The sequence below is a fragment of the Bactrocera dorsalis genome, chromosome 6, assembly GCF_023373825.1.
Source record: "Bactrocera dorsalis isolate Fly_Bdor chromosome 6, ASM2337382v1, whole genome shotgun sequence".
Lineage (NCBI taxonomy): Eukaryota > Metazoa > Arthropoda > Insecta > Diptera > Tephritidae > Bactrocera > Bactrocera dorsalis.
The window spans coordinates 41399360-41413020 of record NC_064308.1 but is presented as its reverse complement, the minus strand read 5'-3'; the positions used below and the strand labels follow the sequence as shown (position 1 = coordinate 41413020).

At 35.6% G+C, this 13661-nt stretch overlaps 1 protein-coding gene and 1 pseudogene across 1 annotated transcript in view; one reads left to right on the top strand and one right to left on the bottom strand.

The window, feature by feature from the left end:
- LOC125779270 (uncharacterized) overlaps window positions 1–11976 on the top strand; it is a 272515-nt gene extending 260539 nt beyond the window's left edge. The window contains exon 3 of the mRNA XM_049460349.1: window positions 10931–11976. Coding sequence (XP_049316306.1) covers window positions 10931–10936 — 6 coding nt within the window. The 3' untranslated portion in view covers window positions 10937–11976. The remainder of the gene's footprint in view (window positions 1–10930) is intronic.
- LOC125779852 (small nucleolar RNA U3) lies at window positions 6352–6481 on the bottom strand (annotated as a pseudogene).
- Window positions 11977–13661: the final 1685 nt, after the last annotated feature.

Below are 13661 nucleotides of genomic sequence, written 5' to 3'. Positions count from 1 at the left end.
GGATACGAACTAAAATGACTTTGCCGAATTCGGATTCCCTAATAATTGGAAATGAGTCAATTCCGGTTGATACTTCCGGTGGTTTTATACGAGTATTATGTCGGTATTCTGCGTGAGACGATTGTCTCATGTCTCTAATAGTGACTATAGTAATTTAGTGATTCTGTTAGTCAGGAGTCTCATTTTGGTATTCTGGCAGTTACAGTATAGAAGTATACTGTAAAGTAGTATACTCTATTTGCCAGAATACCAAAATGAGACTCCTGACTAACAGAATCACTAAATTACTATAGTCACTATTAGAGACATGAGACAATTGTCTCACGCAGAATACCGACATTAATACCATCTGCCGTTTATCAACTCACGAAAGATGAACTCATCACGAATGTGACTAGTCAACAAACTGTTGTTTGTCACGAGTAAAAGAAATTATATTTATTTGGGCAGTACACTTATTTTCGTGTTGCCTTTTTTATTCATAATTTCTTACTGACTACATTTTATAATCTTAGTGCTATTTATACTTGTGGAATGCGGCTGCTGTTATCTGCTTGCAACTTATTTGTTGTAATTCGATATTTGTTGTAATTCGATATCTTGCTATCACTTGTTTGTTATTGCTGAGATGCGAAGGTGGTTATCGCAGTGGATAATTCCAATGCCAAATGTTTGTTGTTTATATGTCGAGAATGAATTTCTAGATAATGCATGTTTGGCTGGTATTGTAATAATAGTTCATTTCTATTGTTCGACTGATAGTGCATGTCAAAACAAGTTCTATCGGTTTAGATAGTTCGTCTTTGTTTAGGATGTATATTAACAGATACGATGTATGTGAGAGTGTGTGTGTGACCCGGAGCGAGGCTATGTCGGTAACTCGCTCATAAAAATCGATCGGTCGTCTTGGCAATGAAGATGACACCGTGAATTATCCAGTGGAATTTCTAAATTCTTTGGACAGGCTTGGTATGCCACCGCATCATTTGCGTCTCAAAGTTGAATCTGTCGTTATTATGTTCCGCAATCTGCGCTGTCGAATACAAAGGGGCAGAATGCTTGATCCTAAGAATTCCCTTGAGTTCTAACGATTTGCCTTTTCAGTTCAAACGTATTCCGTTTCCAGTGAAAATTGCATTTGAGATGACAATCAACAGGACACAAAGATAGTCGAATAGTACGTGGCACGCATAAATTTCGAAATGCTATGTTTTTCACACGGCCAGATATTCGTGGCGTGAGCACGAGTTGGAAAACCATCTTCTCTGTACATTTACGCACCGGAATAGAAATCAAAAAATGTTGTTAATCCAGCTGCGTTATATTTAAAAAAATGCAGCAAAATCGCAAATATATGATTATCAACACAATATGAATTTTTGTCTTTTTATTTCAAAACACATAATTTCACGCAGGACAACGGCTGCGAGTATATTATATTATTGTCAGCTAATGAACTTTATGCTGCTATCATCTTCATAATTCGCGCCGCACAAGAAGATTTTTTCTCAACAGACATTGCGGCCTTACAGGAACAGCGCACAACTACGAGTAAGAGCAATCTATTGTCGCTATCGCCTTTCTTAGATGACAATGACGTACTTTGGCAAATGAAAGAATTGGCAATTCTATGGTGTAGCTTAATATACGACATCTAATAATTTTGTCTACTAAATAAAAAGATTCTGACATGATTGCTACTCACATACATTTAACATGTACTACTGTGCCCAAAAAATAAGGTTTAATTTTTTTTTATTTTGAAAATTCTTTATTTGTTCTTCCAAATCAATTTCATCTCCTTCAAAGTAATCCCCTTCCGATGCAATGCACTTATGCCAACGGATTTTCCAATCTTCGAAACACTGGTTGTAGTCACTTTCCGGGATGGCCTTCAGTTCCGTCTTCGCTGCGGCTTGAATCTCCTCTATCGTATAAAAACGGTGTCCCGGAGCGGTCTTTTGAGCTTGGTGAACATCCATAAGTCACACGGCGCCAGATCAGGTGAATACGGTGGTTGCGGAACGATATGGATTGAGTTTTTGGTGAAATGATCACGAACTACGAGGGCAGTATGGGATGGTTCATTATCGTGGAGTAAAATCCAAGAATTGTCTTTTCACAATTCCGGCCTTTTTAGGCGGATAGCGTTACGCAAACGACGCATAACGTTCAAATAATATTCCTTGTTGACTGTTTGACCGCTTGGAAGGAATTCATAACACACAACACCACGATAATCGAAGAAAACAGTCAACATGACTTTGATTTTTGAGCGACTTTGGCGCGATTTTTTTTGTCTCGGCTCTCTTTTGGCACGATATTCGCTCAATTGATCGGTTGTTTCGGGGTCGTAAGCATAGATTCAAGTCTCATCGCCAGTTATAATGCATTTCATGACACCCTGGTAGTCGGAAATCATCGTTTCACACACTTCAACGCTACGCCTTTTTTCCAAAAAATTCAATGTTTTCGGTACCAGTCGAGATTTGACACGCTTGAGGCCCGAAACATCTTTCAAAATGGTATTGGCTGAGCCTTCATCAGCAAGGTCTCTAATTGTTAATCGACGGTTTTTCAACACCAAATCTTTAATTTGTTGAACGTGAGCTTCGTCGGCTGAGATTGATGGTCGCCCTGGACGCTCTTCGTCTCCGACACGTTCACAGCCGGCTTGGAACTCACTATACCACTTGTAAACATTTTTTTAGACATAGCCTCATCACCAAACGCTTTCTGCATCATCTTCAATGTATCCGCAGCAGAAAATTGATTCCGTAAACAAAATTTAATGCAAATTCTTTGGTCAAAAAATTTCGACATCTCCAACACGAATGAATATTTTGACATGAAATTTGGCATAAATGTGACTGAAGTAGTAGTACTTACCAACGTAAAAAAGGTGCGTGGAGTCCCTACGCGCGGATGAAGTTATACTTCTTAGTGATATTCAGAAATGCATATCATTTTGTATGAAAGAAAACTAGAAAACTTAAATTCACATTTTATAAATTTATTATGCACATAAAATGAAGAATAAAGCAAAGTCTGAATGAATGAATTTTGACTCAGAAAGTAGTTCCGTCTCTTCGTTGCGGAAGAAAATATGCAGCGTAATCATCTCTCTTTTGTTCTTCGCCAATTTGGCTGCCGGATTGACTTGTGAAGATCAATTTTTTGTTGGTGACATATTCATATGTGTACGCATATGTATGTTTGTATGCTTGTGATTTATTTGTTCGGCAATGTATGCAAATATATGTACATATAAGTATATATGAATGTATGAACATGCAAGTCAATGCGCGCACATGCGTATACATACACTCATATGAGCATGTGCAGATACACAAGATAGGATAGAAGATGTATGCCTTTTAACATCGTATACTATACAAATAAATATTTTTCTTACTAATAGAAATAAAAATAAAGAAAAATATTAATTTGTATAGTATACGATGTTAAAAGCAAAAAATTAAAAATTTATTCTGTCGGGATTCGAACCTGGGACCTGTGTTAGCATCTTGACCTTCCAAGCGCTTACCACCAACACCACCATTGACAATTAGGTTGCACTGACTTAAGTATGATTTGGTTATGAATGCAAGAAACATACGATGGTTCTAATAATTTTGTTTAAGTATAGAAATATGCATACTTTGTAGAACATTTGCTTTCGCAATAAATTTATCACAGCAATACATATGCATAATATGTATATCTTTATATATATAAATCTTCTGACCGTGTGTTTGCCTTGAGATTGCTCCTAAACGGATGGGCCGATTTTGATGAAATTTTGTCTGTACGTTCATGGAGATTCGGGAAAGGTTTATGTTTACAATTTGGTCCACTGGAAAATGTTTTTTAAATTATTTTTTCATTTTTAATCAATTTTTAATTTTGTAATGTTTGATCGATGGATGGCGCTACCATCGCAGTATCCAATATTCAAACCTTAAATTGGCGTAAACGTGTATGAAACAAAACGATGCCAAAGTAAAAGGCGATATCGTTGGATATATATCATTATGAGGAAAAGTCGGAAAATTGGACATTTCTAAAAAGTAAATTTTTTCCATACACATTTTTTTTTTCAATTTTTGTTTATTTTGTTTTTCAATATTTTGATTTGTAAATTATTTGATTCGTTCAATTTCGGTCGCTTGCTTTTTTTTTCGTCTATTCAAAAGAAAAATTATTGAAAATTATTCAGTGAAAACTTTACGTGTGTTTCACACAAAGAGGTCAATTGCAGATTGAAATTTGTTACGAAGCCACCAAGAGGTCGACCTAATATCGGTCGGTGTTCTTTTTGCCAACAAAGTATGGCAGGCCAAGGCAAGGCAAGGCAAGAAGTACTCCCAGGATGCGGAGACATACGTTCGGAATTATAATTCGCGGTCAATCAGCAAGTGATCGTCACGATGTTACAGCACGACTTTTCCTACAACAGTTACGATGTTTGATTGTCTTTATCTTGAAGCAACGTATATGTGGTGCTGTTGGATGAGATGTACTTTGTTGAGTGGCAAAAACCTCTATTTTGCATGCACACATTCTTCTTTGGATGATGGTTACACCATAATATGATTCATGGACCTTGCGGACATTACAATCCCACTTCGGTTTGTATGTCTGACAATAAATGCACGAAACACTATCCACGTGCTTTTCTTTCGGAAGCACAAACTAGAAATGGTAGATATCAACTCTATCGGCGTCGCTCACCAGATAACAGAACGTTCAACATTCAACTTAGAAGAGTGAATATCGAAGTTGACAAACATGGATCGTACTGTATTCACCATTATTGTCTAATTCACATTCAAAACTCATATCAGTGTTTAGTATTGCAGTTTGGTGAAATCGATAAAATACGTTTGGAAATACGTGACCAAAGGAAGCACAACTTTCGTCAGTGATCCATTTGCAAGGACATTCGGAAATACTTTGATATTATAATTGGGATGCATCGTCGAAGAAATAGTTACGCAGAAAGCAAGGCCAACCAGTAGATTGACATCCAGGTGTCTTATTAACTAATGCATTAGGACGAATTTACACAATCCACCCGAAAAACAACGATTGTTTCTACCTTCGGTTGCTATTGATTAAGGTACGCGGTTCAACTTTATTTGAGTCATTGTTTACTGTGAATGGTATATGGGAATATGTGAAAGTTTTGGAGAAGTAAGCCAGCAATTACAAATGCTGGAACACGTTAATCACTGGAATGAAAATGAAGTTCGCATACTTTTCGATATAAAGATTGTCAAAGACATTTTACATCGTCTTCGCTAAAAATTGGAAATGGTACAATAACGGTTGATACTTCCGGTGGTTCGATATCAATTCCATCTTCCCTTTATCAATTCACGAAAGATGAACTCATCACGAATGTTCGGACATTGGCCAAATTATCGTAACTACGATTCCTTAAGTGCACGCGCAATGTTAGCTGCCAAAAATACCGATGTTGATGACTTAAACTGGAAGATTCAAAGTCAAATTCCGGGAGACTTGCGTTCATACAAATCAATCGATCATCTTGACAATGACGACGACGCCGTCAATTATCCAGTGAAATTTCTAAATTCTTTGGAGAGGCTTGGTATGCCACCGCATCCTGTGCGTCTCAAAGTTGGACCTGTCATTATTATGTTTCGCAATCTTCATGCACCGAAACTGTGTAATGAAACCCGACTGATTGTGAAGCACCCATCGAAAACAAGGGCGCAGAATGCTTGATTGTACGAATTCCTTTGAGTTCTAACGATTTGCCATTTCAGCTCAAATGTATTCCGTTTCCAGTGAAAATTGAATTTGAGATGACGATCAACAGGATAGTCGCATAGTGGGTGGCATAAATTTGAAAATGCTATGTTTTTCACACGGCCAGATATAAGTGGCGTGCACACGAGTTGGAAAACCATCTTCTCTGTACATTAACGCACCGGGACAGAAACCAAAAAATGTTGTTTATCAAGCTGCGTTACATTGAAAAAAATGTAGAAAAATCTCAATTAAATGATATCAACACAATATGAATTTTCATTTCAAATTTCTTTTCATTTCAAAGCATATAATTTCACGCAGGACAACGGCTGCGGGGTCAGCTAGTACATATACATAACATTGCTGTGATGCCCTGAGAAGTATAGTCTTAATAAATTTATTTTTAATTTTTTGCTTACTAATAGAAATTAAATTTATCACAGCAATATTATGTATATGTTTATGTATATTGCTGTGATAAATTTATTTTCTATTAGTAAGAAAAAAATATTTATTAGTATAGATTTCCAAAAGCACAGAAATGATTCTGTGAATTTATTCATTAAAATCGCCACTCAGAAGTCATTTTATCCCTTGTAAGCGAGCGATTTTCTTAAATCTCACGCTCCCAGATAAAACCATATACCTCGTCCTCGTGGGTCAGTTTCAAAAACCACAGAAATGATTCTGTGTGATTCTGAAAGGCTAACGCAGAGTATTTCAACCGAAACATACGTAAAATAGTTGAGAATTCGCAGAAATGAAAGACAAACGAAAGAAAAAGAAGTATAACTTCAATAATGCACAAGCATACAAACATACATATGCGCACACATGTGAATATGTCACCAACCAAAAATTGAAACATTGTTCTACAAAAAGAACAACAGCATAAGCATGGAACATTGTGTTGTGTTGTTGTGTCGGCCGAGCTGTGCCGAAAGAAACGAACAAACGATCGCCGATTGTCACCGCTTCGCTTGCTGCTCGCACATCTTCGCAGACAAGGTTGCGTTACATTCATATGGATGGAGCGAGGTTGCGCAACTTTGCGTTACTTTTATATAGAAGGTTGCGCAACCAGAATCTATCGCAACCTTTTCCGGCGTCGTATAAGAAGTATAACTTCAAAAAAAAAAAATAATTCTCCAAATCCTTCGACGCGCGCAGTTTAAATTCAAATGTCACCTTATTTTTTGAGCAAATTAGTATGTGTTACAGTTAAAACTAGTTTTTAGACATAACGCGTTTTTCCATAGCGTGGCAGTTAAAACTGTTCCGAAAGTTAGAGTTCCTGATTGCTGATTCGACAAGTGCGGGGGAACAGCGCTGTCCGCGATGTGCGTTTGCTTCGTTCATTCTCGCTTCTTTGTTATAGCGATAAACACGTGTAGGATTTATTCGAACGAGCGCAATTGTCATGGCAAACTTAAATGAGGGACGCGATGGAAAGAGGAGTTTTTTAAACAAATTATTAGCGATTCGTGATCACGAAAAAAAATAAGACCACTTTAATATTATGATAAAAGCACTCTATGACAAATTAGTGGATGAAATCTCAATACAGGAGACTGAAACGATTTTAGGTAATTAATATTTGTGGTATACGAAAATTAGTGACTAAACTGGAGCCCATGAAATACTACTTTTATGTAGATGAAATTTTTGACATAATTCAAGCAGCTCATGTGGCCATCGGACATGCTGGTCGGGATAGACATAACGTTAGAAATGATAAATATTTTTCTCTCTATGTTTGTTACGTGCACTGAAAAGTAAGAGAGCCGCCGAGGTGGCGTATCAATTGACTGACATATTTTTCACATTTGGTGCTCCTAGCATCTTACACTCCGATAACGGCAGAGAATTTGTAAATTCTGTCATAAATGAGCTCGTTTCATTTTGGCCTGAGTGTAAACTGGTCCATGGAAAGCCAAGACACAGCCAAAGCCAAGGATCTATTGAAAGGGCTAACCAAGACCTGGAGAAAATTTTGACTTCATGGATGCAAGATAACCATACTACAAATTGGTCAAATGGTATTCGTTTTGTGCAGTACTTCGGGCACTTCATTCCGGCATTAAACAGCCACCATACAAAGCAATATTTGGTATCGAACCGCGAGTAGGGCTTATGACTTCGATTTTGCCTCGAGATGTTATTGAGGATACACGAGATGAAGAGGATTTTGAAAATGTGTTGAATAAAATAAATATGACGGATAATACAGATAACGCACAATCCGAGCCTGTAGCTAGTTGTAGTGGACAGCATCTGATTATAACTGAAGCCCAACAAAAAGACGTAGAAAGTTCGTCCAAAACAAATAGAGAATCGCCAATTGTAACAGAAACAAGTGAATATGGCATTGAAGATGAAGCATCTACGACCGCTAAACCTTTTATAATATCACCACACGACAAAGACCTTGAAATTGTAAACAATATGAATCGACAAATTATGGCATCCAGAGAAACAACACATCAAAACTTGAAAAACAGTATAAAAAAGTCATTGACATCAGATGCAATACACGTTCCAGTAGGAATCGGTGATAATGTAATTATACAAATCCCTAATGTTGACATAGCAAAAGCTGATCGGAGTTGTTCTTCAAAAGGATGAATAAGGTTTTCACAAGATAGGGACGAAATATGGAACGCTTGACAAATTACATTGCAGGTATGAACATACGCATTACTTCATTGTTTTATCAAACTTAATTATATTCCTTTGTTCTAATTATGTCGCTAATGGGTTATCTATTTAAATGTGCTTTTCAGGTCAGAATTTGACAAGTGCAAAGAAAAATGTTTGCGTGAAGAAGATGTACCGAGTACAAATTTGCCTTTGAGAACTGTTGCTAAGGAAACAGCCATAGGAACAGGCCAAGGATTTATGCGCTGCGTATGCATGAAACTGTACAATTCCGAAATAAAGTAAACTTCCGCCCTTAAATTTCTGTACAGTATTTTATTCTGTGATGAACATTAAGTTGCGGAGGAATGTAATTGATTTTTTTCGCAACTTCTTATGTCCTTCCCTCCGTACACTGATATTAACCTCATCTAGCCCCCGTGCGCACTTTGCTAACTTTTCGGCCAAAAATGTGCTCATCCCTGTATAAGTATATAACTATAAACCCCATAAATTTCGCTTTAATCACTTATTTTTTCCCTCCCAAAACAATACTCAAAAAAATCGATTTTTTGAAGCCTCTACAGCAGGCTCCCCCTTAAAATAAATGTTACATTTCAGATTTTGTCTGTTTTGTACCACATGAAATTCTTTTGCAACTAGTGGGTGACTTAACAATAGAATCATTTATTGCTGCTTTGGTTCGTTTTATTAGCCGTCGTGAAAAACTTCAAGAAATATGGTCGGATAATCCCACAAATTTTGCCGGCGCTAAATGCAAACCTTACGAAATTTATCATATTGTATTAAAGAAAAACAACGAAGCGATGAAGTTGCAGATTTTCTTTCATATAAATTATTGTTTTTGGTGTTTTATTGACCATGTGGCTATAGTGAAGACAACATGAGTCCTGCTGCGGGTGAGCCTGTATTCCGTAACCAAATTACAAAATAAGAACTCGGCTGTCAAGGCATTATAGCATTATAATAGATACATTAATTATCGCATATTATTTTATACCTTTTTCTAGCTGTTATATATATTCTCTTTTTTCTGTCACATTGTTATTCTAATGGACACTGTTATTTTCGATAATATCAGATCATACATTCACCTTCCGTTTATGACTACCTTCAGCAAGACATGGTGTTTTCGTTTTTCACTTTTTATTGAATTTAAATTAAGAACTTCGTGGACCATTGCAACTATCGACGATCTTTCTTTTTGAACTCTTTAAATTTAAGATCTCGACGCAAAATGCGCAAAGTCGTTCCATACACTCGGTCTCAAGATGGGTGATTGTGTTGCGAATCGTACAAACAGTTAAGTGACCATAAGTTGAGTGAAGCGGGCAAAACACATTCTTTACAAAACGTTAATAAAGTTGAACGATTTGTAATGTTGTTCAGGCGTAAGTCTTTCCATGATGAAATGGCAAACAATAATGAACAAAAGTAATATGACACGACTCACGCGTGATCTTGGATCACTCGTTACATAAAAGTAATCGAGATGAATATAGAGTTCTATGTGTCAAATTGATTATGATATCTCTCTTTCCAACCCTCATCTGTACAAGTGATAACATTAGTACAAATTGAGATATTTTAGTAAACATATTTCTTCTCATTATGTGAAATTTGGTAATGCCCAAGGGTGGAATGGTGTCATTGCCACATTCACAAATTAAGGTACAAAACTGGACGAGGCATCGAAATAGGGAAATGCATCTGTGATTTAAAACTTCTTAGAAGTGGAGGCATGCCAACCTAACAGGCTTGATCATATCTCACATTGATATTCCAACGTTATGACTGTCAACAGTGACGTGAGTGCCAAGTCGCGAGTGCAGCGACTGTTTGTTTGATGACAGGAGATATTTCGTCTTGCCCTCGTTCACTGCCAGACCCATTTGTTTGGCTTCCTTGTTCAGTCTGGAGAAAGCAGAACTAACGGCGCGGGTGCTGAGGCCGATGATATCAATATCATTAAATCTTTTTAAACACTTTTTGCGTAAACGCCTTTTTTGGCGATCTTGATTTCACTCTACGAAAAACGCCTACTGAATGAACCCTTGCATAGCTTACAATAAAACAATTCACTGTAAGTTTACACAATACACCAGGCCACATAATGCAAAAAAACCGCTAGTCAAAAAAATTGATATGACGGGACTTAGGAGCATATATGTATGTAAATGTTGCCTATAGGCAACATCGGGCATGAAAAGGTTAAGCAAACTCAAAGGAAAAAAATCGTATATATTTCGTAATGGAAATTAAATTCGACATGTCATAATTGTTAGAGGTACGCACTATTACTACAAAAAATCATAGTTCATTTTCATTTCCGACTAATACCAAAAAGTTGTTTTCACATACATACTTAGGTATATCAGCCGTAAAAAGCTGCATATATGCAAAATACATAAGTACTTTATATTTGCTTATAATATCAAGTCACACCAAAAATGGATATGCCAATTAAAAATGTTTGTATTATTTAATCTAGATATGAATACACCGACGTCAACAGCAATCTCGAAGAGAAATATAAACAAAAACCAACTAGTTATAAACGAAGAACACACTGCGTCAGATATGGATAAGAAGAAGAAATGCCAACAACGGAATCGCAGCCCAGAGCGTATAATATGACTTACATCACTAAGCGTAGAACGTATATTCACCAAAAACTTATTGTTATCGACATGTCATAGTATTTATTAAAACAAACAATCAAACATATTATTGTATTATGTATGACATACATATATAGCACAACAAAATCGTATAATAATAAAATACTTAAAGTGCAATGACTTTTTCTATAGCGGCAGAATAAGTGAATGAGCGAAAGGTCAACGGTTTGGTTAATAAATTCAAAGAACATTTGAATGATTTTGACAGGGTTACATATTTAAAATAAAGTTATTTGCTTCAAATGCATTATCTATCAGATTTTCGTCTATTTGATTAAGATACCAACACAAAATATCATTACAGTTTTTAAACATATAAAACATGTACTCAAAATTAATACTTATCAGTGAGATTAATTTACTTTTTTCATTATTGTAATGGTTCAGTAAAGCTACGGATTGATCCCATTTAATATGTATTCATTGTTAGTGTTTAAATGAGTTAAGCATCCCCCCACTTTAACCGGGAAAACTGACGCACCTTAATAAAACAGCTTAATTCACCACTTCTGATGACACCAACACAACTCACCATAGCTATGAACCCACTCATCAAAAAGGATGGACAACGGGAAAGCAGATACAATTCGACACTCACAATTCGATCTTCAACTACGCTATATACACTGCGCCGCGTCGACACCGTTCAACACAATTCGACATATAGTTCGCCCATCAACACATCAAGATTCGTTTTATATACTTCTATTTTTGATTTGATTACCTTCATGGACCTCCGTCGTTTATATAAAGTTAAATATTTTCCAAATAAATTACGTTGTATATTACACAAATGTGTTACACAAGTAAACGGGTATTTTTTATTTAATATGTGTGGATATGTTCGATTTAACAGTTCAGTTTATACATATCGCTCATTTGCTGCAAGACCGGCATAAATCAAAAAACGTGATTTTTGAGTTAATGCTGCAGAATTGTTCGTTATATCATACTTCATGTTGAGTGAAAAATTCATATGAATACCTCTTATATGCTCCGCTTGAGAAGAGGTGTAAGGTTGGAGTCACCGTGTAAAGTTGTAGTCAATTGAAAACTTTAAACGCGTTTTCTGGAGAATCGATTTTTTTGACTTATGTCGGTCTTGCAGCAAATGAGCGATATGTTCATATGCACATAGTGATTACCAAAGTAAAATTAATGATATGGTGGTTACAAAGATAAGCATGGTCCTTCGAGCCTCAACACAGGCACTACAAATTAACAGCCACAAGACAAGCCACATAATAAAAGTAAAGCAAACCAGTGCAGTAATATATGTGTGTATATATGTACATTAGGGTGATTCAAAAAAAAAAAATTTTGTTTTTTTTGATTGGTACTCGTAAAAATGGGCTCCTAGACACCTCTAAGAAAGCCTCTCCAAATATGAGTTTTTTATTGCACCGGGAAGGTCCTCCGCCTAACGGTTTTCTATTTTTTCTTATTATCAGATAGAAAGATTTATATCTCGCTTCCAACTACTTGAAATATCTTGTTAAATAGGTTTTGTAGAAAATTGAATGCTCTAAAATATGGTCTCTTATGATTTTTTCGTAAACCCAACCGTTTAAAAGATATTAACAGTTAAAGTTTGATTATTTTTGGGATAATTTTTTATATCTTATTAATTTTATAACTCAATGAAAAAAAATTATTATGAATAGGTTTTTGGAGAGGCTTTCTTAGAGGTGTCTAGGAACCTATTTTTCAGAGTACCAAACGAAAAACAAAATTTTTTTTTTTGATCCACCCTAATATGCATTGATGTTTGACGATGAATATCTCGTAAACGCTTAACTTAATCGAAAAATCATAGTAGACCATTTTTATAGAGCAGTAAATTTCCTACAAAACTATGTGTTTCATCATTCATAATAATTTTTTTTCATTGATTTATAAAATTAATAAGAAATAAAGAATTTTTCCAAAAATAGTCAAATTTCAACCGTTAATATCTTTTAAAAGGTTGGGTTTACGAAAAAATCATAAGAGACCATATTTTAGAGCATTCAATTTCCTACAAAACCTAATTAACAAGATATTTTTTCAAGTAGTTGGAAGCGAGATATAAATTTTTCTATCTGATAATAAGAAAAAATAGAAAACCGTTAGGCGGAGGACCTTCCCGTTACAATTAAAATCTCATATTTGGAGAGGCTTTCTTAGAGGTGTCTAGGAACCTATTTTTGCGAGTACCGATTGAAAAAAAAAATTTTTTTTGAATCACCCTAATGTACATATATGCATGATAAAGTGGTGGCCAACTAATAAACAAAAAATAATGAACAGAAGGTGCAGTACAGTAAACAAAAGTGAATAAACAAAAAACAAAAGTGCATTTGAAAAAATTATATTAACAAACAGTTTACGACAATAAAACAGAAACAAACAAACGCGCGAAAACTTAAAAAAAAAGGAAAAAAGACAGAAAACCAAAAATCAAGTGTAGTGACTCATCAAAAAAAAAAAAGAATATGCATACAAGTACATATATGCAATAACAAAAATGCGGTGATTAGAGAACGAAAATATCAGGAGCTG